The 23,648-nt window shown below is 36.4% G+C and overlaps 1 protein-coding gene across 1 annotated transcript; it reads right to left on the bottom strand.

Moving 5' to 3' along the window:
- Positions 1–939: 939 nt before the first annotated feature.
- On the bottom strand, positions 940–23,441 carry LOC139718932 (leucine-rich repeats and immunoglobulin-like domains protein 1). Its single transcript, XM_071630381.1, has 6 exons — positions 23,335–23,441; positions 16,452–16,503; positions 15,198–15,269; positions 13,637–13,711; positions 12,183–12,254; positions 940–1,068 (listed from the first exon to the last, which is right to left on the bottom strand). Exons 1-6 carry the CDS (start codon positions 23,408–23,410, stop codon positions 996–998), a joined length of 420 nt encoding a protein of 139 aa, XP_071486482.1. The 5' UTR covers positions 23,411–23,441; the 3' UTR covers positions 940–995.
- Between the last annotated feature and the right edge of the window lie 207 nt (positions 23,442–23,648).

Below are 23,648 nucleotides of genomic sequence, written 5' to 3'. Positions count from 1 at the left end.
TCTCTTCTTTGTAAGGAGAACATTCCTTACATGTTTCCTCCAGATAGGATGATATATATAAGTATTAAAACAAGTTCACGCGGTTGACTGCAGGTTCATCCGTATGAACCTGTTCCAATACTTCTGTCTAAAGCTCTTCCTTTGAGGATATCGAGCACTCTTCATAGAAGGATTGAATCACCATATATATATATATATATATATATATATATATAGGCCTTTGTATGAGTGTGTTTAGGTGCGTGCCGTGTTTGAGTTGATTATACTTACAACCACGTGATCTTGACACCAGAAAATTCCCCCGAACTAATTGATATTATATAATTATCAGAGAGGTCCCTGAAAAAGAGAGAAAAAAAATATACATTATATCTTTATTATCATTAATGCTATTGTAAAAATAAAGAGAGGGGGATACACCTTGCCCTCTGTCAACCAACACGTTCCCTATTAAAAAACAACAACAACAACTCAAGTACCCACTTCTGCAAATTTAGTAGGTATCAAACAACTGATTTAAACTATAACAAATTATAAACGACGACTTTGATATGAAAAAAAACATTGTATTATTAGTCCTTCCTATTCAATTACAATGACTTCGAAATGCTCAAATCAATATTTCAACTTATTTGCAAGTTTTTTGTCATGCGAATTCATAATCAAGAGATCAATGACGCTCCCATCACCCCCTCCCCCCTCTCCACCCCCCCCCCCTCCCCCCGTTGATTGATTAATGTGGACGGTTGTCTTTTTTATTCTTTTTTTCTTTTTTGTTGTTTGAAAGGTACGGTGATGTGAGAATCATAGTAATGCCAAATGAAAGAGAATTATAACATACATTGACCGGGTAACTGTAGGAGCCCTACGTTTTTCATCCATGTAAATTTTACGGCAACATAGTAAAGGATTCCACATGTACACACCTGCAATCTAAGACGCACACACCCATAATTTCAAATTCCTTTGAATTGCCATAATAAGAGCTGTATTACTTACAAAACCAGGAGTTCCAAGCCGTTGAAAGCGTGATCTTCCATTTCCGTGATACGATTGTTGGATAGAGTCCTTGGGTCAGACAAAAGAAGTGACATGTATAAAATGTAGACGAAGACGTGTATTCTACCCACTATACGAAGGCGTTGATTTGAGCCATTAAAAACTGTAATATACAGCACCTGAAAAGGATGCAATTATCCAATTGGTCAATTGTTCACATGTAACGTGTAGCTAAAAGTTCCCTTGCACTCTGCCGCTGTCAACCGTGTAATTTTGTTTGAGCAAAGAAAAAAGTATATTAAAATACAAATATAAACTATAGAGATTAAAGCACTCTGAGAGCGCAGACCTCTGCCACGTATGCAGCTCATTTCCACCATTGATCTTGTTCTTCCACAGAGATATCAGTGATTTCCAGCCATACGTAGTTATACATGTAGCATTGTGTGCTTGAAGTCGCCCGATTCCCTAATGTAGAATCCTTTGTTACGTCGTAAACCCTCAGCTGCACGGCACGCCTCGCCCTAGTAGAAACTAGAGCACGCAATTTATAGTGCACCCATGCAAACCTCAAATACACGCAGCCTGAACTCCTAAGTTCATTGACTCTACCTGACAAAATATCAAAAATCCTTCCTAAATTCCCCCAAAATTCGTCGACGTTTTCACGAACCGACGCTATTTCGATTTTGGTCAAAATTTTCAAAATCGAGATATTGGTAGGCCTACCAAATGAAAGTGCTTTCAAAACTCTACCAAATCCCAAAATTTTAGATCACAAAATTAATTATTCTTAATTTTATCAAAGAAAGAAAAAAACGACGGTACTCGAAATATCGAGAAATTGAGAAAAAGGGGTTTCACGAACCGACGCAGTAAAGATACGCCGGTTCGTGAAACCCGAATTGCTAGGGTGAAGAGCAATGCGGGTTTTACGAACCGTCGCAGTTGCATTATTTTGAGCTTTGTTCAACTTACTGGCCTAGAATTAGGTTTTGGCCCTAATCCAGATCTCAGAGTGAGAACCAAACCATCTGAAAGATGAATGACGACCTAAGCCAGCCCACTGTCCACGAGTGAAGTGAATGGTAAGCTATAATCGTATTAAAATCATGCTCAAAATAACAGTTTCAGTTGGACTACCATAACCATTAATTGCGGTAGAGTGTAGTCCCATGTATTCAATCGCGTGATGCTTATGAAGCCTAGTCTGTAAACGCCATCCAATTTCAAATTAGATCCCAAATCATATTATTTATAGTTTCTTTTCAACTTATGTCGTTACTTCTGAGACTACTGAGTACTGTAGTCGTAACGTCTGTGTGCAAGACATGCAAGATGTCAAAGTCTCGAAGACACTCATGGCTATGCCTTGACTTGAGTTGAAAATGAAATCATGAGATTGACAAAGTAGGCCTACTAAACTAAAAAAAAAGTAAAAAGTCTAAAAGTAAAACTCAAAGGAAGAGTAAAGAATAAAGTTAGACATGTTAGACTTTAACTTTCAAGTTTAACTATTAAGTCTAAGTTAAGACTTTACTTGTAATGCCAGTTACTAAAACTAAGATCAGCTGAAGTCTAAGACCAAGTCAAATTAACACAGAGTCTATAGTCTAGCTCTAGATCTACATCTAGACTAGTGTGGTAATAGTAGGTAGAGTCCACCCATTTTTTCCCCCAATTTTTACTTGTCCATTCCTGAAAAAGTTACTGGTCAGTGTCCAACAGTGATTTTTCCTGGTCAGGGACCGTCGGACCAGTGCCAGTGTGCAGCGTTGGTGTAGATGTCATCTTATGACAGTATGTGGTCTAGTGATACTACCTAAACACTACGAGTAGTACTCTACAGGTTAGGTGGCTTTCCTGTACAGTGCAGTGTTATAGTATACTTGTGAATTCAGCCCTAGTACCGTACTGTGTGTAGATATGTGACATTATGTCTAACGTTAGTTCGAGTGGAGTACCTTTGAAGCACAGCGGTGGGTTTTTTTTTTCCCTAAAACTTGTGAATGCGGCCCAACCAAATGGCGTTTACATATTCACGCGTGATTGATAGTGATACAGTAGCGCTGTCGATTTCCACAGCATCCATACATAATCTTTTGTCCTTTCTTCTTTCCTTTTTTTCCCTTTGTTCTTTCACCCTTTTTATTCTTGGAATCGAAGGACTTCTAAGAAATGTCCCTCGACTGATTTAACCAGGACTCTTGAGTCCTGGTAAACCTAACCTAACCGAGTAACCGTTAACATTTGTTAGGCCTAACATAACAGTAACACTGACTTAGCCCTGTATTGACTTTGTCTTTGGCCGACTTACTGAGATGGCAAGTCTAACTCTTTAACGTTAGTCTAAACGTAGTCGTTAGATCTGTCAGTGTCAGTGTCACCGGTTATTGTATATGGTGCCATCTCTAACGTACGTTAACAAGTTGATGTTAGTCATCTATGTCAACTTACTGAGTCAGTAATAGTGGTACTGTCATCCTGTTGGATATCGCCGCAATATCATCCGTGACGTGTTAATTTCGTGTCACAAAGACAAAAGTTGCCAAGATCTAATAGTATTAGATGTCTAGATCTAGATGTAGTCTAGATCTATAATATAAATTTTGTGAACCACTGGTAACTTAAAAGTGAAAGGTCTAGACTTCACTTAGTCTATAATTAGACCAGACATTCATGAGGCAAAGGCCTATTTAGTAGATCTATTCTTATTCTATTTTAACGTCAATTCCTACTAACTCGCCACGTGTTATTCCTAAGGCCAAGGACTTCCGGGTTAGTGATTTTTTTCTCATAAATACCAAACAGCAGACGTGTTTCATTTGCATTCTTGTGCAGACTTCATGAAAATATGTGCAGTATCAAAGAAATATGATGCACATGACAATGCCAGTGTTTTATAGGTGAATGGTTAATACCTTTAAAAGCTGAATGATAATGTAGAGTCTAGGTCTAATTAAGATGTTACAGTCTCTGATAAGAAACAGGTTTGATTGTCATAGACTGTTTCCCAAATGCAGGTACATGTAGTAATATTCAGCTATTTCAATGCAATGCCTTGTTTACAAATACATGTAGATTTATATTCATGTGAATGATAATTCAATTTCTACGTGAGACATACCAAGTGCTAAACATAATATCTTGCATCAGTAAAATGTGTAAATGAAGAGACAATTTGAATATGCATCAAATACGAACAGCAGCATTTTTTGACATTCTTTGATCCTGCATAGGCCTACCATTTTGTTTTATGTTTAATATAAATAGAGCAAAATAATTTCAACTTCAGTTTTGTTGGCTGATTTTTTTTTCTTCTCAAAATTAAAGTTGTATCTTGTGCCATGATGTTTGATTTTAATCAAAAGTTCTTAATTTCTTTCTTTTCTTTCAGATGACTGGTGCCATGTAGTAGCGAAGAACTGGACTGTCTCAGAAAAGAAAAGGAAAAGTACAGGGTCGTGTACATCACCAACGGATGTGAATACAATGGTAATGTAGAGTCTAGGTCTAATTAAGATGTTAAAGTCTCTGATAATAAACAAGTTTGATTGTCGTAGACACTTTCCCAAATGCAATTAGTAATATTCAGCTTTTTCAAAGCAATGCCTTGTTTACAAGGACATGCAGATTTATTCATGTGAATAATAATTTAAATTCTACATGAGACTTACTAAGTGCTAGACATAAGATCTTGCATCATTAAAATATGTAAAAGGCGAGACAATTTGAATATGCATCAAAAACAGCAGTATTTTTTTGACATTCTTTGATCCTGTATACCGTTTTGTTTTATGTTTAGTATAAATAGAGCAAAATAATTTCAACTACAGTTTAGTTGGCTGATTTCTTTTTCTCAAAATAAAAGTTGTATCTTGTATCATGATGTTTGATTTTAATTGAAAGTTCTTAATTTCTGTCTTTTCTTTCAGATGACTGATGCCATGCAGTAGCGAAGAGCTGGACTGTTTCAGAGAAGAAGAAAAAAGTACAGCATCGTGCTGATCATCAAGGAATGTGAATACAATGGCTTAGGAAAGAAGACAATCTACAGATAGGATAGAAGGGAGAAATTGGGATGAAGGGCGACAACATAAGGACGGTATATCTACAGTGAAATGTGATTGTAAAGTGGAAACATGAAAGGAGATCCTAAGATTGAAGGTGAAAACAAGGCATTCCATTCTGTGATGTCGTAATTACAATTTTGCTACACTTTAATAACACTACAGAGAGACATTTATATCAAGGAAAGCTTCATGTGGATATGGAATGTTAGATTTTTTTAAGTGTTCATTGGTATGTATTTCATGATAATAAATCTTGAAGGTTTTGTGTGGTAATCATAACCTTGTGATAAATCTTGATAGATTTCTAAGTGCACATTGGCAATATTTAGATGATGCTGTAATCAGATTAAGTTCTATTCTCCTTTATTCTTTTATTTATTATTTTGTTGTCTTCAACCCACTTTGAATGTGTCACGTATGATTCTTATAAACATGGGAACATGCACTCCATGTAAATGATAGGACTTATAACAAATTGACATAATTATTCAACCATCACTAGACAGTTCTGTTATAAGATGTTCTTTATCTAACTAAAATTGTAAATTATGATACGTGTATGTTCCCATGCAAACTCACAACAAAATACAGACATTTGATTTCTTTTAATAATAATTCATTATGTCTCTAAATTTACAATTAAAGAAAGTGATTGCAATAAGGATGTCAAACATCGTATATTAAAATAATAGATTATTCATTTGTCTCCATCCGTAGTAACGCACGCAACTGCAGTGTGCAGTTTGTAGGCTGCTGTGAAAAAAAAAAAATCACAGGCAGCCCAAGCAGGATTCGAACCACGACCTCTGGATTACTAGACCAGCGTCATAACCACTAGACCACCGGAGTGCCCTGGCGCTACCTTTACACATGAATAATTAAAGGACAAGTTCACCTTCATAAACATAAGGATTGAGAGAATGTAGCTGTATTAGAAGGACACATCATTGAAAGTTTGAGGAAAATCGGACAATCCGTTCTAAAGTTATGAATTTTTGAAGTTTTTGTGCAGTAACCGCTGGATGAGAAGACTACTGCAGTGTATGAATAACTTAGATGTCACATGCGTACAACAATATAAGGAAAATATAAAGAGAATTTCACAAAATTTCATCTTTTGAAAAAAGTACACATTCCCCTGACTCGTTACCGACGTATGTTATGGGTAATATTTTCCCCCGTGCCTTTAGAAAGAAGCAAATCAAGTGCTCTTTTATTATGCGAAAAAAGTGAAAATATGTTGAATTTTCTTTACATTTTCTTTATACTGTTGTACGCATATGACTCACAAGCTGTAGTAGTCTCCTCATCCAGCGGTTCAAACACAAAAATTTTAAAGATTCATAACTTTTGCATCGATTGTCCAATTTTCCTCAAACTTTCACTGATGTGTTCTACTAATATTGTTGCATTCTCTCAATCCTTATGTTTATGAAGGTGAACTTGTCCTTTAAGTATAGAAGGGCTTGGGGGCGCTTCGAAGTTTACTGCTCTTATTAAATATGTACATGTCATTTGCAACTCAACTAAAGATGATTAAACACACTGAAATTCTTACTTTAAATGATATTCATAATCTGTTTTTTTTTCTTTAATAGCTTGGGATGTACACTTTATACACTGTATCGGTCTACATTTCGCCTACAATATGGAATTCTTTACTTCGAGACGTTTGTTTTTGACAAACAAAAAATTAAGAGTCCTTTAAAGGTGCTGTAAAACAGTGGTGTTTGTTTGTTTCTTTGTTTTTTGGTGGGGGGGGGAGGGGAGTCAAATTAGCCTTGGCCCCTCTCCGCCGTCTTTTTTTTTTCCTTTAGCTGCATATTTTTTAGTCATCACATGAAAATTCGTCTGTATCCACCCCGTAGTTTTGCTGATGACCTTTCTTTTTAATTATTTTAGCCACACACAATTTTAGCTGAATTTCCCCAACCCTCTTGTGAATTTGCTAGTACATGTACTAAAACACATTCTCAGAATGTGTTTATAGTACTGGTGGATTAAGGATTCACAGGGAGGGGGGGGGGGTCGGCCAAATGTCTTTTTTCCCATATGTAACAAGCCTTCGGGGCGAAAGGCTGATATTATGGGCTTTCTACACACATTTTTAGATGCTAATTATTGGTTAACATGAGCATGATCATTTATGTTGTGATTAATTTGTTTCCTTATATATGTATGACTTCTATTAGAGACTTAATTGGCTTGGCACTCCTTACATCGACCTATTTTAGACACCCATTTCCCTCTCTCTCTCGTGCTTTTTCTCTACTGTCCTGTGAATAGTGTAACTACATGTACATGCAGTACCTCTTCTCTTTTGTATGATATACATCAAGTTTTTATCTGAGCATATGGGTGTTGCAGCACTCTCAAGCTTCATGCATATGCAGCAACATCTTTGTGTGGTCATATACATACATGTAGTTATGCTTGATATATTAATTTGAGAATGTTATTCTTTCTCTTGTATATGTTCCGTCCGCACTCTATAGATGTAAATGTACGATGTAAGATTTGGTGTGCATGTTCGAACTGTGTTCCTCTTTTTGTGAACACACAAGAACTGATATAATAATGAACTTGAATTACACATATTCTTGAATCTTGATTCCATCTCCATTTGCCATTAGATATGTATTGATTTATGGAGCTCTTCCACAATTGTTATCCTTCCCATTGTCATTACTCATCTCTGAATAATTCAAGTTTGATATTCTATTGAGGACCTATGTTTCTTCGATTACATAATGTACCTCTTCAATATATTGCTGCAAAAGGCATAATAAAACATGACCATTATTATATATTTAAAATGAAGCTTGAAATTCTGATAGTGTCGATATTCATGTATTTTTAGGAGTTTATCAGTTTCGAAGAGTGCATGCAGGATGAGTTTATGTTTTTATATGATCAGGTGCAGCTATCATAGAATCTGTTGAGCAGGAAAGAGAAAGATGGAAAATGAGGAATTATGAGTGAATTCGCATGCGAGCCAAATGACAATAATGACACTGATAAAAATTGTGACAAAGTAAATGTCACAAATATGTGGAATAATAAGAAATAAAGAAATTAATATATTATTTCAGAGAAAGAAATAACAGAGTGCATGCATGAGTATGAAAGATGAGTAAATACAAGTAATTATTATTGACTGGCACGTCTTTTTCCCAAGATTTAGCGGTATCCTTCATCTTAGAACAAACATTCATAATTATTATGAAAGAAGTGAACTGAATTTGAATTAAAAATAATGTGAAAAAATGAAAAAGTAAGTTAATTAAGTAAAAAAAAAAACAGTAAAAAGTAAAAAATATGAAACAGTATACCGAATACATGTACAAACACCAAATGATAGATGTCCAAATGCAAAAGTGTTAAATAATAATATATCCACAAAAAAAGGGGGGGCAAAGAAATCTTTGGAACGATCAACCACAGCTATAATAACAATACATGCGTGTACTAAATGAAGATGAAAACAATGACAACACTCTTTTTAGAACAATTAAGAGAAACTGGCTTGTATTATCATCTTAATTATCACTAAATGTATTGTAATCATCACAACAATTATTACATGACAATTAATTTCAATTAATAAGGTTATTGTTGATAAGCAGGTATAGCCCTAATAGTATTTGTATGTAAACACATACGAAAATGAAATAGCGACGGTTCGTAAATACACGCGTATTGCACGTTACCTATTGTACAGGCCCTACAGCGCGGGTCTCACGAACCGGCGTAATACAACTTACGTCGGTTCGTGAGACCCGCGCTTAAGTACATAACCTATGGTGCGCGCAAGAAACGATGGATTTACGAACCGACGCAGTGAGTTTGAAGACAGAAATATCGTAAATTTTTTGAATTCACACTAAAATTACACTATGGATAGGAAGAACAACTTCCACTCTCATCACCCTGTCAAAATTTTCACACACAAGACAGGAAAAGTCATTGAAAACGTTGTCTAAAACTTGTGAGATCTTTAAACGCGATTTTCTCAGAACTGCATTTTCGCTCAAAAACGAAATAGCGTCGGTTCGTGAAAACGCCGACGAATTATCGGATCACTATACCAACAGTTGATCGTTTGTGACTTATGTCATTCTCAACCTTTCCTGCAAGTTCCATCCCAATCCGTTAACTACTCTTTGAGCTATTTTGCACACGTACAAACTAACTAACTAACTAATGAACGAACAAACAAACAAACCAACGGTAACGAAACCATAAACTCCTCCCTTGGCGGATGTAATAAGAAAATAAATCCATATTGCAGGGTTGACGTCATCAATTTCCACTGACTCATGATTGACTCGAAGTTTTGCTACAACGCTCCACGCAGACATCACAATAAACAAGCCTTCGCTGCTCGCACTCAACGCCTACAACCGTGCAATGACAGATCGGTTACGCTTGCGTGCTAGACCTATAGGCCTATAGGCCTACACGACTGGTGTGACTGCCCAAGCTGACATACATACCGGTCCGAGTCTGTTTATTACTTCGACAAGGGGGGAGGTTATGTTTTCGTTACCGTTTCTTTGTCCGTGTGCAAAATAACTCAAAAAATTGCGAACGGATTTAGATGAAACTTGCAGGAAGGTTGAAAATGATACAAGAAACAGATGATTAGATTTTGGCAGCAATCCGGAATTTTTAATGGATTTTATGAAGGTTTTCGATATTTTGGCAGGTAGGGTCAATGAAGTTGACCCTACCACTGACAGTTCAAGCTGCGTATTTTTTAGGTTTTCATGTTTTCATATATACGCGCACCAAAGAGCGTGTTCTACTGCGAGGCGGGCCGCGCAGCTGAGGGTTTATGACGTAACCAAAGATAGTAGAGATAACACAGGCTTCTATATTGGGAAATCGGGCCACTTTCAGCACACAATGCTATAAGTACGTATGGGTGGACATCACTGATATATCGCTGTGGAAGAACAAGATCAGTGGTGGATATGAGCTGCATGCTTGGCGGAGGTCTGCGCTCTCAGGGTGCTTTTCTAGTTTAAAATGATATGATAATATTACAAACTCGATTGCAATTACGATTCAAATCATCGTTTGATTCACGCGGTAGCTGTTACTTCACGGATTGTGTTATTTTCAATTTCAGAGGGACAATTGGAAAGGAAGGTTTGGCTTTTTGCAAAGTTCCCATCAATCATTCTTGAGCCTTCATTTTTCCGGAGTGATTGGAAGGTCACCATAATCTCCGCCCCGAAAACGCGGTTGGAGTTATTAATCCGTTGAGGACGAGTCCCGAGTACACTCGGGCAGGGGTCTATGAAAGATGCATGTTGTAGCAAAATCAGCCCGTCCTTAACGGGTTAAGTTATGTTTACACGACCCGTCGTCTAGTTTCCTTGCTTTATTCCGGCGAAACGCAATTGAAAACATACCTCCGGACATTTTTTTTTTTTTTACAACTCAACTGTAATGAAATTTCAAATCACCCTTCGCGAATCCACTTTCCATTCACACGGCAAGCTTGCTTTATTCAATTAATTCAAATATTGAACATATTTCATTTGAAAAGCGATTCCAGTTTGCTTAACTACAATACTATTGTGTTTTTAATTTAGCAATCTCGGCTCGTGCGAATGTCCGGAATGCAAACTAGAAAATAGCTTCATGTATTTCAAATTTTAATAGCAAACTCCAGGGGCGGATCGAGGAATTCTCTACAGGGGGGGGGGGGGGGGGTGGTTTCATTTCATTTGTTTTCTTTTTATTTCTTTTGTTTTTAACGAAAAATAAGGGGGGGGCGTGAGCCGATTGCGCCCCCTCTGGATCCGCCACTGAACTCGGTGCGCGTAAAATGACCCTGTAACTGTGTAACTCGTTTGCTTTCGCAAAAATGGTTACCATCTCTGTGCTGAATTCAATAGTCTATGGGGAATTCATATTACGTCAGAGGTATTGCAAAAAAAAAAATAGTGCATGGTCTTTACTCGTACAATGGAACAAGATTTCGCACTCGGTGAAAGATGAGGCGCACTATTCAACTCGGCTTCGCCTCGTTGAATAGAGCGCCTCTACCTTTCACCTGGCGTGACTTCTTGCACCATCGCACATGCGACCATTCAGTATTTGTATAGAGTTCATTTTTGACCTTGGAACATTGCTCATTGCGTACTATCGTCGGATGAATACAAGTTCAGTCCGTTTGAAGAATATCGCAAAACCTATACAATATGAAAAATTACTCAAGGCAAATGGCGTGCATCAAATAATTCATAAAAGTTCTTCATCCCTGTGCCCCTCTGTCAGCAACAACGTTAATAACACTGGTTATTAAAATGTTTGTACATAGAACAAATGATATGAAATTCCGTCTTTTTTTTTCCCAAGGCTTAAGAACGCTTAAAATTTAATTTATAATTATATACACAAATCGTTCAAAGGAGTTAATAATCAAGATCTGCTTCTTCAATCGTAAAAGTTAAAGAGTGAAACATGCTTACATTAAAGGGATGCTATATAACCATGGTTAAGAGGGGATTCAGCTTTTGGCTTTTTGCTTGATAGTTTTACACCGCTTGTGAAATATGAACGAGCATACAATTCTAAGCTGAATGCAAAGTTTATTTGATAAGATTTGGTTTTGAACTGGCTGATATATCTTAAAAAAAATGAAAACAACACTTCCCTTTACAGAACCCCCACAAAAAAAAAAACACAATCCATTGATATACACCACATACAATGATTAAACTGTCACAATGCTACTGCAGGCTCTTGAAATATAATACCTTAGCTCTACTTTGCAGAAAACTCCATTCCATTTTTTTCAGCGGTGACAGAGAAATGTAGCATGTCATGAGTCTGATTCTTCCAAGTGTAGCACTTCGATGCTTTTTTGTGTGACTACAATAGACAGGACTTGGAGGAAAGAAATTCTTGGCATTCTCTACAAAATCCCTTATTTCTCTTTGACCATTGAAGCAAACGAATGGAGTTTTCTGTAAGAAGTGGGCAACGAGTTATAGTTTCTTACCCTGAATTTGTATTAGGACTTTTTTTTTAAAGATATCATGACATATCATGACTGATGTAATGGCAAAGTATTTACGGCAATATAATACTCACAGCCACAAGAGTTTATGGAGGCCTCTGAAAGTGTTTCGTCTTATCAGCTGGATGTCATTCGTTGACAAATCCCTTTTATAGGTGAGCAATAAGATGTAAAGGAAAAGGCCTGTCATTTGTGCATTCAATGCCATGGTGGTATAGTGTGTAAAATAGACATGCATGAATACTTTTTGGTAAAACAATAATTAATGAATTACTTGATTATTTCAAAAGATGACAAAATTGATTGACCGATAAATAGGTCAATCAATCTATAAATGATCAATTACGTACATAATCAAACTAAAAACATCAGCGAAGAAAACAAGCCAGAGTTGTAGAAGAGGTAGAAATATTAGCAAGCAGTTACATAATACGCGAGACCTAGAACAATGATTATATATAGCCATTAAACCCATGGATTGTTGTGTTAATATGAATACATCTCGTTGTTACAAGTCCAAAACAGAAATACAAAGACGATTTTCGTCATTAGTAAATTCCTATTGTCTTTTCCGCTAAAAAAAAAGGAAAGCCTCGACTGTTGCCATGAACATTTTTCCTCTTCTCAACAAATCAAAATAATCATTTGCAATTTGTTTAATATCTCCCCTTTCACATATCTATAAAGATGATTGTGATGCCTGTCGGAAGCAAACTCTTCATTCAGTATATATGTATTTTGTTCATTTCTTTTTTTTTTTCATTTGTTCTTTTCGGGTTTTTTTAATGAAATTATTAACAACCAATGCATTTTCCTTTACTTGATTATCTGGGTCGGCAAGATCTTAAGGAAAGATTGTAATTCCTCGTTGCCTGCTTTCTTTCAACGTCATGTATTCCAAGTTCTGCTCTTACTCTGTGTCTGTCATGATTGTTCATCAATGTCTTTCTGTGTTGTTTTTGTTTAACCCGTTGAGGACGAGTCCCGAGTATACTCGGGCCAGTGTCTATGGGAAATGCGTGTTGTATCAAATTCAGTCCGTCCTCAACGGGTTAAGCTGAACAAAAAAATTCAATTCAATATATCATATATATATATATATGTGTGTGTATATATATGTACATATATATATATATATATATATATATATATATATACACTTGGTGATTCTATCCTTCTATGAAGAGTGCTCGATATCCTCAAAGGAAGAGCTTTAGACAGAAGTATTATTAGAATGATTTAATCATTGCCTGATGATTGCCTCTCATGGAGGTGACATGAAACTCCGAGTAGCAATAAAATACGGATGAACCTGCTGTCAACCGAGTGAACTTGTTCCAATACTTTCTCTCTCTCTCTCTCTCTCTCTCTCTCTATATATATATATATATATATATATATATATATATATGATAATAATAATAATAATAATAATAATATATAGAGAGAAAGACATATATATATATAATACATTTATATAGTATTATGTACAACACAAATATCAAAGACACTATTTCGATATACTCACAATGCTAAGAGACTGTTTCCCAATCCTTCAAATGCGCCTTCTTCGATAAGTGTAATTTTATTCTTCCTGAGATAGCTTGTGATATAAGGACCAAAGAAAGCATCAGCTTTGTGAAAATTGCCAACGAATTGCAGAGATACTTAGATATCTCATTTTAATAGTGGTCACTTTCTAAATAAGACATAGTACATACATATTTTTTTACCGTATAACCACCATACCTGCTGGCTTCCGAAGATATAATGCGATTAATAAGCCGTAGCAATTTATATCAAACGAAAACAGGAAAACAATAAAAAAAAACCGCACACGCACATACAAACACACACGCACCGACACAAATTTCTTCGGATATCTCAATATCCATCCGATTCCCTCCCTCCACAAAAAAAAGAACAAAAATCTGAGAATCATGTTTCTGAGATGAATACAATGTTGTCACAATAAGTGCATTATTGACGATAATTGAAAAACAAATATGTGGAAATGCTACAGTAGTATTATGTTAGAAGAGACTCTGTATTTCACAAAATGGTTTCTGTATGTCTACTGAGCAACTTTTATTAGCTGTAGAATGAAAGTGAATCGCTAAATCCTGCATTTTAGACTGACTTAATTCGCTCACAATAAGAAACTAACATTATCGATTATGTCATCTTTACCATAGACAACTGTTTTAGTTTCCTTATGTACGTTATACACTATTTCACTCCAATCACGTGAGGAATGCGTAGCAATATGTGGAAATAAATTGAAGACCTGAATATAAGAACGACCCAAGTCCAATCTTTGGCCAAATTCAGTTTGACATGGGAAATTGTAGCTTATGCATGGACTCATCTTGTGTATAGATGCTAAATCCTAATTACCCCCGATAGTGCCTGAAATGAATGATTTAAATCTGACATGAATGTAAGACTGAAGGACTTGGGTCATTCTTACATTCATTATAGCGCCCTCTCTCATCTCCTATAGCAGAATATCATGTACATGATTCAAAGAACGACTCAAGTCCATATGATTCAAAGAACGACCCAAGTCCATCACACAAAATGGCCTCTCCACAATTAATGTAAATGTTGATTATTATTATGTTGTAATTTGTATATACAATGTTGCCTTCCCATCACTGTTAAATAGAATATTGTTGGACAAATAACAAAAATATGAAGTTTGTTTTTTTTTTTCTTTTTTAAGTTTACTCGAAATGGTCTTCCATGGACTTGGGTCGTTCTTATATTCAGATACTCAATTAAGTCAAAGACGTGAGAGGAAAAAAAATCGTGGACTGGAAATTTTATTATATATCTAATAAAAAAAATACATTAAAAAAAAAACTAGAAATGACAAGATAATACCAGAATACAGAAACATTTTATAAATGGTATAGGTCGAAAGGCAAACGGGCAACAAATGATGTATATCTCATGATCGGCTTCGTCTGGATTAAAAAGGTGAAATAAAATCAAGCATGAAAGTGAAGTCACGTAGCAAACCAAAGCGGCAAAGGTGAGAACACCGCGCACATTAAGTTATGTACAGCTGAACAATTTGAACTTACATAGATTTCAAACGGTTGTGTTCAAGAAATGCACCTCGGACAATTGTGGAGACGCTGGCGTTCAAGCTGCCGCTGTTTCAAAACAACAACAACAACAACAAAAAAAGGAGTTATAAGTCAAAGCAGTGCGCTTGTGTCTCATGTGTGTGTCATATTGAAGCATGATGACAATACCCGCAAATATCAGCAAACGACCCAGTTGATGAGTGACATGTCAATACATTTTGAAATCGATACTCTTTGATAAGACAATAGACAACTACGGTAAGTATTATACGCCAAAACAGCAAGGATTGTATGTAAGATAAAACTAATGATGCTTCGTTGGTTTTCATTCTGTTGCTATTACTTTTTGTTCCATTCTTCGCACAGCTTGCACGGCTTGGTAAAGATACAGCGCTTGAATAAATAATAGTAAATGATCAATAGTGAAAAGAACAATCTCGATTCTCGGAGAAAAAAAGCTTTAATTTCTGTAGCCCCATCTTTCCAGAATGCTCTGCAACTGAAGATTTGATCAGTTTAAAAAGCATCTGAAGTCAAAGATGTTCGCATCTTGTTTTGGTACTATATTAAAAAAAAATGTTGAATTGCTGAGTGGGTGTTAAAACCTTTATATGTTTTTCTGCGCCTAAGAATATGGGAACTAGATCGATAGCCCCTTACAACTACTATACATATGATTATTATAGCTGTTATCATTACAATTACTATTATTACTATTATTTAAGTATAATTATCATCATTATTTAGATTTCTATTTTTTTTTCGAGGTAACTAGAAACAGTTAGATAAATTCTGAAACAGCATACAAGGAATTCAAAATTTATTTGAAAGAAATCAGAGGTGAAATTTTCGAGATATCCCCCCAAAAGAGTAAGATTAAGTGGTCCTAAGAAAAGGTAGGTCCCACATTTTATTAGTATCTCTTTGTTTATAGATACCTGAGCTTTTTCAAAACCAATAATTTTCTTCGAATAAACTTTCAATTTCTCTGTGAATTATTATGCTCTGCCATATTTCCGACTTACCTAAAAAAATCAACTGCCATGCCCTGACTACTTGTAAAGGAGAACTGAATCCGATAACATTTCCTCCACATTACTACATAACTCTAGGGGAAAAAAAAGTCATTCGATTACAGACGGGCAATAAAAAAGAATATCGAAACCAAAATATACAGAAATGAAATAGATATGTACTGTAATATGTGATATTACAAACAACTAATTACTTTGATAATTGAATACTCACGTGCAGTTGAATTTCTCACTATATGGCTGTGGCTGCCCATCAAGACACTGATCTGTACATGAGGAGTCATGAAGAGTACAGGCTTCTTATTTTACTGATGGACTGAGTCATTATATATATCAAGTCGACACATTATGTGTGTTTTGATACATTATAGTTACTACTGCTAATGGTGTATTGTGTATGAAATGAAACATAAAAAACGACAGATATGCAATTGTACAAACGATTTTCAATTGTACAGTCTGAATTAAACAATAACAAACAACACAACCAAACCAGTACACAAACAGAAAGAAATCCGTGAATGTATCACTTGGATCTATTCACGTTATACTTCCGCATTTACATTTCGTTCGTGACCTCCAGTATAAGTGTGTTCACACCACTGATCTCTAGGAAGTATCTAGGTTGGCCCAATCATGCTATGCAAAAAAAGAAAAGAAAAAAAAAAAGTGAAGCCGCTGCGACGTCATCTTACCAAGGTCATTTTATGGGGATTTGCATGCATTTCCAACAGCGATTGTCACGAAGTGATATTGTGAGCTCAGACACACACACACACACACACACACACACATATATATAAGGTGCATGGAAAAATGGCGGTTGGGTGACTTCCAAGCAATTTGATAGCTTCAGATGTTTACATACACCTATAGAGATTAGTGGTTCTCATCGACGACGGACCGAATACGGTGAGACAACAAAAAGAAACAAACAAACAAGCAATCAGACCCCCCCCCCCCCACCCGCTTCGTTTGTCGCAAACGGTCATCTGCATTATGAAATACGTAAACATAGGAATTAAAGCATGTGTTGCTTGGATACACCATTGTAAAGAGTTGGTTTTGTTGATCACGGAGCAATTGTTGCAGTTTTAACGAGCACACATTTAAAGCAACTTGAGCACTGCTATCGATATGCAAACCTTTGATTTACCAAGACAAATGTCAACCTAAGGGTTCCGACAAAGGCATCAAATCTGTATAAAATTATGTTCCTAAAAACATTAACATCACACCAGCAAAACAAAGAAGCAGTATCGTAAAATTAGGCCAATTTTTTGAGCGGTTATAACTCTCTACGATTTTAATGGAGACGTTTTGACGTTCGTCCCCTGACTGTTTGGCCGGGTATTGTTGTTGGCTGATACGCTGAATTTGTCTAACGTTACAAAAATCGTTTTAATCATCGTAGGGCGAGGATCTTTTACAAAAGACATTATCAAACACAGTACCTTCTTTTCTATATAGGCCCTAAGGTCACTACCCTGTTCTGCGGGTACCATTTCGTGGCTTTGCTATGTTGTGATAACGAAGAGATAACCATGTAAGCTACAAAGGGAATATTGAATTTCGCTAACAGAAAACCACGAAGGTGTGATGTTCTTCTCATGATATATTTTCTTCCGGCCCGTAACTATTACTGATGATTTTGGAGTTCTCTGGGGGTTCGCCGGTGAGGATGATTCGCTTGAAAAGAACATAAACAAAATGCAACTAATTCTTTAAACAAATCATAATCATTTTGTATCTATTTGTGAGAAATAAATAGTTTATCTTCCCTACTCTATTCCATTCCCCCTTTGTCGTCGTTTATCGATGAGAGCCAAAGTTCCGAGTGAAAGGCTGAGCGAGTGATGTCTTGACGGCAAGCGTGATCCTAACACAACAATAGCAAAACACAGCTGGGAGGAGAGAGTGTAACCCTCTGTCTCGCGTTTTGGATGTTAAATTTGCAAGTTATTGATTAAGTTAAGCGGTTTACGCAACAAAAACACATTTCTTTTCAATCTACTTAGCATGTGTTGTTTTTAATATGAGTTCCCTCACGTGTTTAAGATTTCAGTAAAATATATCTGCAATTTATTGTGTGATTATACAATGTTGTTTTTCGTGTTGAATTTCATGTCTAACATTAATTTCATGTGGGAGTCGGATGAAGAAAGAATTACTATTTGTGCCCATTGTATACTGCTCTCCCAATTCATCCAGCTGAATCAACCTTTATATCGCTACTTACCCACTTCATTCCACTTTCATTCACTTTATTCTGCGGGTACCATTTCGTGGCTTTGCTATGTTGTGTTAAAGAAGAGATAACCCTGTAAGCTACAAAGGGAATATTGCATTTCGCTAACAGAAAACCACGAAGGTGTGATGTTCTTCTCATAATATATTTTCTTCCGGCCCGTAACTATTACTGATGATTTTGGAGTTCTCTGGGGGTTCGCCGGTGAGGATGATTCGCTTGAAAAGAACATAAACAAAATGCAACTAATTCTTTAAACAAATCATATTCATTTTGTATCTATTTGTGAGAAATAAATAGGTTATCTTCCCTACTCTATTCCATTCCCCCTTTGTCGTCGTTTATCGATGAGAGCCAAAGTTCCGAGTGAAAGGCTGAGCGAGTGATGTCTTGACGGCAAGCGTGATCCTAATAGACCAGGAGCTGGCTGCTGGTCAATTTACCCCACCAAGCCCAAAAGGTTTGACCCCTCAGAGTTGCTGGGACCACCCCCCTCATTGAAAAAAAATGGGCGTCAGCCTGGTCCCTGAGGGCGGGTTCGGCCCCCAGGGACCCCCCGAAAAGGCCCTCCGGCGGGTGTAATTTACCCCATGGAGCCCATGGACCAAACTTGGCCTAAATGAATGTCCTATGGGTGTACATAATCAAAATATAAAAACTGACAAAATATCTGGTGGGGAAAGGTGTTGCCAGACCGCTTGTTTGCAGGTACAAAACCTCGTTTTTGGTGACAGAGTCTGCGCAAAGACTACACTGTCCCATAGGCCCTGTACTGTAGCGTCTCCCAAAAGTCTTAGGGACAGTGCCAGTCAGTGGATGTAGTAGTCTTGGCGCAGACTCCTTAACGCTCAACAAGGGTTTGTGCCTGCAAACTACCCGTTAAACCCTGGAACCCAGGGTAGTTTGCATCCAGAAATTCACCACACACACACACACACACACACACACACACACACACACACACACACATGCACACATACACACACACATGACTCTATGTATATACCATAATAACATGTTACTTAGCTTTCTCAATACTATTAACACAGACATTATATCTTGCACATAATAAATGTCAGGCCTATAAGATGTTCATATCTTTTGAATGTTTTACATGGATACTATCAATACACCTGTGAGGAACGCTGAAAAATTTTGAAATTTGTGTGTGAAGTTGTATTATGTTTACTGGCCACCCAGCCTACTTATTCTGTATGATGTATTCACCTTATGAGACACAAATACAGCTTTTCAGAAAATGCTGAAATAAAACCTTTGTTGCAAGTAGACTTCAGTTTCAGACCAACCACAACAGCACTAAAGGCCATTTGTATAACAGATTTAAGTAAACATTGATTTTTCATCAACAGTGCATTAAACATACCTTTAATAAAATTATGTCAACAAGAGGAAGCCGGATTTAGCTTGGATTACTTTCTTTTCTCCTGCTTGATATCCTCTTTTGAATACAAATAACAAGTCTCAATCCTCACATAATATAAGATTCTTTTGAAAACCTCCAACTAAAAACTTGTTGTGTATATTCGTGTGTATTTGGCTGATATAAACCACCCTCCAATGCATGAAATAGGCAAGGATTACAGCATCCAAGGCAACATTTCCTTTATTTGACTCTAATAAATTCCAAATCAGAAAAACTGCAACATTACATTAAGAAATGGAGCTTAATGGGTTTGGAAATGATATATATCGAATTTCATACTCAGTAGTGCATGTGACCTCCTAGTTTTGGACAAATAACTGCATATCAATAAGAGTAATGAACATGATCATGGTGTTCTATATAGATTATATACATGTATATTGCTGAACTTCCTTGAAACATCAAATAACAAGCTTCACAATAGAATGCTAACTTTCTGTAATGAAAATAACCAGGCTAAGAGCGTTTACTTTGATCTTGTGTTCTCCCTATTCCTTCAGCACTTCTTTTTTTTTGTGGTCAACTTTTTATTTCTGGAGATATATTGTATACTTTTTTATTTGTGATAGTTCCCATACCCACACAAATGGTGCACATACTGCAAACACTGCCATTGACAGTGGCCAGTAGGCCTACAAACCAGGTTAAAACATGAAATCATCAGCTTAATGAAATAGCTCTCTTTTTATATACAATTGTAGCATATAGGCTGAGAGCGTTAACTTGGTCTTGTGGTCCCTTTATTCCTTCAGCACTTTTGTCAACTCCTTATTTCTGGAGATACTTCATCTTCAGTTCAACAGCCCAACACAAACAAAATTCAACCTATGGTGTCACATATACTGCAAACAGCACATCATGGTATGATTGTCATTAACCCTGGACATATACACACAACATTGAAACATGAAATTACCAGCTGAAAGTTATGCTAGCTATATTTTCTTTCTTTAACAATAGCATGCACATTGAGAGCATTTACATGTTGTGTTCTTGTGTTCTCTTTTATATCAGAATTTTTGTCAACTCCTCAGTAGAGATATTACACTTTCAGGGTATCACCTACCATACACAGAACAGTGTAGTTAATGTTTATGATTTAGTTGTCTTTCAAAACCGTGGCAATTACACATGAAGTCAAGCATCACACTCTATGGTAGACTAAAGCCTACATTATTGATAAGTGTAATGTAGGCCTAATAAGCATTGCACATGTTTCAGTCACAATCTATGATTCCTGAACTGACCAGCATTTGGAATGAATTTGTTTCATACAAATACCAAACATATTGGTCTATCAGCCAGTATGATGCATGATTTGAGCTATCATAATTTATAACTGATGTCTACTCACAACAAAGGGCCCATTTCAGCATTTTCCCAAAATATATATGTATCATAATAGTATGTATATTTTTTGTCACGTAAGGTGGATACATTATAAAAGGGTAAGCAGGTTGTGTGGCCAGTGAAACACCATACAATTGCACTCGAATTTCAAGATCTCTTCACTGCTCCTGCTTAAAGGTGTATTGAGAGTATCCATTAAAAAATTCAAAAGGTATGAACATCTTTATAGGTCGGACATTTTATACATGCAAGGTATCATGGCTGTATGGAGAAACCAGTGAACATGTTTTGTGTTTACGGTATAGTATACATTGAGTCATGTGTGAACGTATGTGTGTGTGTGTGCGTATGTGTGTGTGTGTGTGTGTGTGTGTGTGTGTGTGTGTGTGTGTATGTGTGTGTGTAGTGAATTTCTGGATGCAAACTACCCTGGATCCCAGGGTTTAACGGGTAGTTTGCAGGCTCAAACCCTTGTTGAGCGTTAAGGAGTCTGCGCCAAGACTACTACATGCACTAACTGGCACTGTCCCTCGGACTGTTGGGAGACGCTACAGTACAGGGCCTATGGGACAGTGTAGTCTTGGCGCAGACTCTGTCACCAAAAACGAGGTTTTGTACTTGCAAACAAGCGGTCTGGCAACCCCTTTCCCAACCAGATATTTTGTCAGTTTCTATATTTTGATTATGTACACCCATAGGACATTCATTTAGGCCAAGTTTGGTCCATGGGCTCCATGGGGTAAATTACACCCGCCGGAGGGCCTTTTCGGGGGGTCCCTGGGGGCCGAACCCGCCCTCAGGGACCAGGCTGACGCCCATTTTTTCAATGAGGGGGGTGGCCCGAGCAACTCTGAGGGGTCAAACCTTTTGGGCTTGGTGGGGTAAATTGACCAGCAGCCAGCTCCTGGTCTATAACACAACAATAGCAAAACACAGCTGGGAGGAGAGAGTTTAAACCTCTGTCTCGCGTTTTGGATGTTAAATTTGCAAGTTATTGATTAAGTTAAGCGGTTTACGCAACAAAAACACATTTCTTTTCAATTTACTTAGCATGTGTTGTTTTTAATATGAGTTCCCTCACGTATTTAAGATTTCAGTAAAATCTATCTGCAATTTATTGTGTGATTATACAATGTTGTTTTTCGTGTTGAATTTCATGTCTAACATTAATCTTATGCGAGAGTCGGATGAAGAAAGAATTACTATTTTTGCCCATTGTATACTGCTCTCCCAATTCATCCAGCTGAATCAACCTTTATATCGCTACTTACCCACTTCATTCCACTTTGTTGGAGACAAGAAGGGTATGACTTGTTTGACGTTAAATTAAATCGTTGACAGAAAACTTGCAAATGCTGGTGTTTGCTATCGTGGAAATAAACTTTTTGTCGTCCATTACATACTGTTCATAGAAATGCTAAGAGAAACACTCACAAACACACACTATGTACATTCTGTATGTATATATATGAAGAGTTTGTGAAATGCCAAATGGAGATATTTGCGATTATTGGTCAAGAAAAATAAAGAGAATAATAAGAGAATTTTTCTACTTTTGACCAAAACTAATTGTTATGTATTTCATGACAGAGACCGTACTTCAAAATCTTCAAAAATGGACTTATCGGTTTTTGCAAACAAACCCTTCATGTATTCATATAAACATTTATTATTGCATAAATGTATAAGAACATGTATATATATATATATATATATATATATATATATAGTGAAAACTTTGAGGAACGAAAATGAGTTTTCATCCCGATGAAAACCCATTTTCTTTGCTCAAAATTTTCACTATTTATTAGTGGTTTCTTGTCAGTTTTCCCTCTCTGTATTTCGATATAATATAATATACATATATATATATATATATATATATATATATATATATATATATACATACATATGTAATACATATATGTAAAGAAATATATATATATATATATAAGTAAATAAATATATGTATATATATATATATATATATATATATATATATTAACACATAAAAAATACACGATAACAACGTTATAAATGTCAAAGCTAACTCACCTGGCAAAGAAGAGAGACAAACATGCACCAAGCCCACAGCTACCAGCACTGATCCAAAGAGCAATGCAAAGCCCATGTTTCCGAATACACACAACCACAAGTACACATGGAAAATAGTAACACACATGTACCAACAACCTATCCCCTGTACGATCGAATGGAATATGAAGTATTCTCATCGAACTTGTCCCTGAAAACTTGGTCGCGGTATCCACGTTTTCCGCCCGCAAGTTTCCGATTTCCCTCAAGCAAAGAGAATACCGCAAACAAGCGTCTATTTTTTTTGTTTTGTTCTCTGTCCTACACGGCTGTAC

Source organism: Diadema antillarum, unplaced genomic scaffold, assembly GCF_040938485.1.
Source record: "Diadema antillarum isolate AM-2024a unplaced genomic scaffold, OU_Dant_1.0 scf00000103, whole genome shotgun sequence".
NCBI classification, from domain to species: Eukaryota; Metazoa; Echinodermata; class Echinoidea; order Diadematoida; family Diadematidae; genus Diadema; species Diadema antillarum.
The sequence above is the reverse complement of the archived record's forward strand: the minus strand, read 5'-3'. Positions and strand labels throughout refer to the sequence as shown.